Source organism: Entamoeba dispar, genomic scaffold (genome assembly GCF_000209125.1).
Source record: "Entamoeba dispar SAW760 scf_1105229463149 genomic scaffold, whole genome shotgun sequence".
NCBI classification, from domain to species: Eukaryota; Evosea; order Mastigamoebida; family Endamoebidae; genus Entamoeba; species Entamoeba dispar.
The window spans coordinates 34,655-39,621 of record NW_001855548.1 but is presented as its reverse complement, the minus strand read 5'-3'; the positions used below and the strand labels follow the sequence as shown (position 1 = coordinate 39,621).

At 27.2% G+C, this 4,967-nt stretch overlaps 4 protein-coding genes across 4 annotated transcripts, besides 3 other annotated features; 3 read left to right on the top strand and 1 right to left on the bottom strand.

Moving 5' to 3' along the window:
* Positions 1-253: 253 nt before the first annotated feature.
* Positions 254-288: a sequence feature (AT_rich).
* Positions 289-405: 117 nt separating this feature from the next.
* EDI_082680 (purine nucleoside phosphorylase, putative) lies at positions 406-1,368 on the top strand (the record flags this gene model as incomplete). Its single annotated transcript, XM_001740704.1, has 1 exon — positions 406-1,368. The coding sequence occupies one exon, from the start codon at positions 406-408 to the stop codon at positions 1,366-1,368; it is 963 nt and encodes a 320-aa protein (XP_001740756.1).
* Positions 1,369-1,517: 149 nt separating this feature from the next.
* EDI_082670 (uncharacterized protein) lies at positions 1,518-2,429 on the top strand (the record flags this gene model as incomplete). The annotated part of the gene is made up of 2 exons (XM_001740703.1): positions 1,518-1,702; positions 1,871-2,429. 2 exons carry the CDS (start codon positions 1,518-1,520, stop codon positions 2,427-2,429), a joined length of 744 nt encoding a protein of 247 aa, XP_001740755.1.
* Positions 1,733-1,799: a sequence feature (AT_rich).
* Positions 2,430-2,914: 485 nt separating the features above from the next.
* EDI_082660 (uncharacterized protein) lies at positions 2,915-3,529 on the top strand (the record flags this gene model as incomplete). Its single annotated transcript, XM_001740702.1, has 2 exons — positions 2,915-3,034; positions 3,092-3,529. 2 exons carry the CDS (start codon positions 2,915-2,917, stop codon positions 3,527-3,529), a joined length of 558 nt encoding a protein of 185 aa, XP_001740754.1.
* Positions 3,530-3,620: 91 nt separating this feature from the next.
* EDI_082650 (cell division protein kinase, putative) lies at positions 3,621-4,502 on the bottom strand (the record flags this gene model as incomplete). Its single annotated transcript, XM_001740701.1, has 1 exon — positions 3,621-4,502. One exon carries the CDS (start codon positions 4,500-4,502, stop codon positions 3,621-3,623), a length of 882 nt encoding a protein of 293 aa, XP_001740753.1.
* A 266-nt stretch (positions 4,503-4,768) lies between these two features.
* Positions 4,769-4,959: a repeat region.
* Positions 4,960-4,967: the final 8 nt, after the last annotated feature.

Genomic DNA, 4,967 nt, shown 5'->3' with positions numbered 1-4,967 from the left:
TTGTATAATAATTTAAAGCAATAAGAGAAATAAATAACACTGCTCAATATCATTAACAAGTGATAATTCTATTTATCAATGATAGTTTCTCCATTCTAATCGTTTATTTCTACTCTTATTTATCACCGTTATTGTGATAACATTCTAATTAGGTTTTACCCTTCTAAGCATTTCGAGAGGCACTCAACTTTTCATTAAATTCTCATAGTATGTTTAATAGATGACAATGACTTTGTGTTGATAGATAAAAAGGAATTATTATTAGTAAAAAATTTAAAAACTAAATAAGTTCTTCATACTTCGACCATATGATGGAAGAAGGAAAAATCTCTTCGACCGGTTCTTCGATGTTCTAAATATGATTCTAAAAGAATATAAAAGAAAGAAACTTAAAATTAAACTAACATGTCAAGATTAACTGAAGCTACACTTCCAGCAAATGGAAATACTATTTATCATTTATCAATTACAGCAGAAGATTTAGCTGATAACATTATTTTAGTTGGAGATCCAGAAAGAGTTCCAAAAGCTAGTAAATTGCTTTTTGATGAATCTAAACCAATCTTTAGACGTGATCATCGTGGGTTAACAACTATGACAGGATTTACGCCAAAAGGACTTAGAATTTCAATTGTTACTCATGGAATGGGTACTGGTAGTGCAGAAATTATTATTAATGAAATTTTAGCATTAAAATGTATTGATGTTAAAACTAGAACTCCAAAAGCTGCACCAACACATCCAGTTAATATCATTAGAGTAGGTACTTCAGGTGCTATTTCAAAAAATACTCCAATTGGAACAGCAATAGTAACAAAATATACTGTTGGTCTTGATAATACTGGATTGTTTTATGATGTTAAACAAGTTAATAAAGAGGCACTTGAATTAGAAAAAGAAGTTACTGAAAAGATTGATAAAGCTATTCCTGAAGGACATAGATTTAAAGGAAAGATCAGGCCATATGTTTCTGTTCCAAATCCTCTTGTTGTTGAAGCATTAGAAAAAGTAGCTAAAGAACAAAACGTTTCATACAAAGTTGGTATAACAGCATCAGCTGCTGGATTCTTTGTTTGTCAAGGAAGATTTATTTTTAAAGAATTACCAACAACAATTTCATCTCTTGAAGAGGTTCTTATGAGTGTTAAAACAAATGATTTAATGGTTGAAAACTTTGAAATGGAAATGAGTTGTATTACTCAAATTACACAAGGATTTAAATGGGTTAGAAGTGGTGGTATTTGTGAAATTGTTGATAATAGACAATTAAAAACATTTACTTCTGCTGAAGATGTTAGTGTTGATAAGATATTAAAAGTAGCTGCAGATGCATTAGCTATTCTTGATACAATTCCAATAGAACAATAATAATAATTTATTAAGTTTTTCATCGTTTTGTTAAAATATAATGTTTTAATTCTCCTTTTTTTTTCTTTTTGGTACAGTAAAATTAAAGAATTTTCAAACATCAAAAAAAGAACTATAAAAATTGATTAAACTTAAAATTTATTTATCTTATGAATAGTCAATGTTATGTTGAAACACCTACATTTACTAGATCTAGTAATCCTGTTCTCTTAGGAGATGAAGAAGAAATTAGTTGTCATTCAGTATATAATGAATATACAAATGGAATTATTTCATCAACAATTCCTATGGAAGAAACACCTTGTATTCGAATGGAAGAAACACCATTAATAAGGTTTGATTAATGCGCTGTTTTATTTCAATGTTTTTAATAAATATTTTTGTTATATTATAATTTGGAAAAATTAAAATCTTTTAACAAATAATTAAAAGGAAGAATGAAAAATTGTGTTTTTAATAACTTTTTTTAAAAAGATTTTTTACAAGAAAGAACTATTATAAGATTAATTAATCTACATATGACTGAAGAACCTCATTCTCTTACTGAGCAACCTATTGGCCAAATCGAATCAATTGAACAAAAAGAAGAAATATTAAACCAACCACAAGAAACACATCAACTAAATTACTATGATGATATTGGTGATATATTTAATACTGAAAATTTAAAAAGAAAAATAAATAGATTAATATCACGACTTGATCAAGTGTTTGATGTTAATCCTGTTTTTATTTGTTTATTAGCAACAGCTGGTTCAATTATGGGAGGACTTTTTGTCTATATAGTCAAACCTAAAGTAACTGTTGCCCGTCAATTTGCAATTCAGTCTATTATAGTAAATGGTATTACTGCATATTTTACTGTATTACTTGGAATCGCATCAATTTTTGCACACAAATTAATATGGTTTTTTATTATTTCTATTTTAACAATGTTATTCCTTTATATTATTCAAATAGGATTGGTTATTGCTGGAAGAGGAGTAAAATTTTTTGGTTTTCCTTTACTTGGTACATGGATTCTTCGTCAAGCCCAACCATCAACTCTTTTACCCAATTAAAATTCTTTATTGAATAATTAATTTCTCATACTTTAAATATTTATTTTTCATCGGACTTTAATTCTGGTTTTTTCTTCATTTGATTATCCAAAAACATAAATAGGCTTACTAATTTTAAAGAAATGAATCATATTTATCTTTGTTTCTTGTATTTCATTGAACACTAATTTAACTCACTTTATTTTAAGTTGGCTAAGATAAAATAGTAGTGTTTTTGGTACTTCAAATTATATGTAGAAAGGTAGTTTCTATGATTAAATCTATAATTGAATAAGATACATCCAATTGTATTTTCTAAGATAAAAAACGAGTTATTCCTAAAGAGCTGAAGTGTTTTTTTATTTTGTTCAATAAGAAATGGATTTTAGAACTATGGAAACAAAAAGAAGTGAATTAGGAAAAAAACTCCTTCAAGAAAGTTTCTTTTTGTTTTCTTTTATCTTAGTTTCCATCAGAAACTCAATACTAGTAAATACCTTAATTGAATGAGTGAAGAACTAACCTATAAGATTTGTGTTGTTGGTCCAGAGAAATCAGGGAAGAGTTGTTTGATTAATCGTATTGCATTAAATGTATTTAAAGAACAACCAACCAATGAACCTCTTGTTTGTTTTTCTTTTTCACTTATCTCTTTAAAGCATAAAGAAACTAATTTTTTTTAGGTTAAAAGAGTTATAAGAGTTGCAGGAAATCTTATTTGTTTGGACCTTTATGAATGCATAAATGTTAAAGAGAAAGAACGTACAAAATACTATCAAGGAGTGGATTGTATTTTATTTATTGTTTCTATGGAAGATATAGGGTCGTTATGTTTAATTCCTAGTTTAGTTGACGAAGCTGAAAAAATGGGTTCTATTCCATCATCATCAATTCTAGTAGCAACAAAAAGTGATGGATCTGTAGAGATAGAGGAATCTGAAATTTATAAAATGGCTCAGAACCTTCAATTAAAATGTCTTTTGGTTTCAAGTCGAACTGGATATGGAGTTGACAATTTGTTATTTGAAATACAAAATGATATATTCTCTATTATGGAGAAAAACGCACTTAAACACTCTCATGATAAATCGTCAAAGAAATTAGTTTGTTTTTGTTACTAAAAAATAATTTTATTATCTCTTACTTATCTTAATAGAAAAAGAAGTAACTTAAAGTTATAATTATAATAAAATTACTATTGGTTATAATTGATTATTCAGTTAGGTAAGACACAAAAAGATCAAGTTTCAGTGCATCTTCACAAGTAATTCTTTCTAACGGATTAATTTTTAATAGCTTTAAACATAAATCTTCTTCATCAGCAGGTAAATTGGGAAATGAACATTTCATTAATTTCAGAGGACTAATCATTGAATAAAATGGGAGATGATTAAACTGTTGTAATTGGTTAGGAAAAACACTATTAATTTGTTGTAAAATTTCTGTTGAATCATTTCCGTGAAACAATACTGTGTGAGAAAATAATTCAACAAAAACACATCCAAGTGACCAAAGATCTATTTCTTCTGAGTATTCTACAGCACCATAAAGTAATTCTGGAGGACGGTACCATAATGTTATCACTTCATTACACTGACTTCTATTAGGAATTGAGTCCCATTTTGCTAATCCAAAATCACAAAGCTTAATCAACCCATTTTTATTTATCAAAATATTATGTGGTTTTATATCTCGGTGAATTATGTGATTAAAATGAAGAAATTTAACTGCTTGAAGTACTTGAAAAGCAATATCAGTTGCTTGCTGACGAGTAAATGGATGTGCTTGTAGTTCTTTTCGGAGATCGGAAGTACAATAATCCATTATAATATATACTTTGTTTGTTATAACTACATCTAATATTCCTATAATGTTAGGATGGTTAATCATTTTTAAAAGTGTAATTTCTCTTATTGTGGCAGAACACATTCCACACTCCCCTAACTTCATTTCTTTTACTGCAACAAAATTATTCTCCTCTTTAGGTTTGTTGTTCTTTGGATTGTAGATAGTTGCTTTATAAACAAGTCCATATGTTCCTTCTCCAACTTTGTCTATCAATTTATATTTATTATCAACAATGTTTCCTTTCATTTTATGTTGAACTTAATTTCAATTGAGATTGACTTTGTTTTTCATTTTATTTTTGATTTGCTTATTTCGTTTGCTATTTCGTTTTAGTAAAAAGTAGTATGATCTTTCACTTTGTAGAGATTTATTGAATCACTTGAGTGAAAAGTTAATACAAATTTTTTATTTTTAAGTTCTGAAAGAAAAAAAAACCACTGAAAAAAATATTCATTTCTGATTTCTAGTATTTTTCATACGTCTTCTGTTGAAAAACTCTTTTCTTACAATGAATATAACAAATATTATTAAAATTATTACTGGATAATGTTCTTGATTCGTGCAAAGAAAAGTAAACAAAGTATTGGTATTCAAGTGAACAAAGAAGAATGAATATCAACAGTAATAAAACTTAAAATGAGAATGGAAAAAGAAACACAATGAAAAAGTGAATAGAAAGAGAAATGAAAAATGAACAAAAACATGAGTATG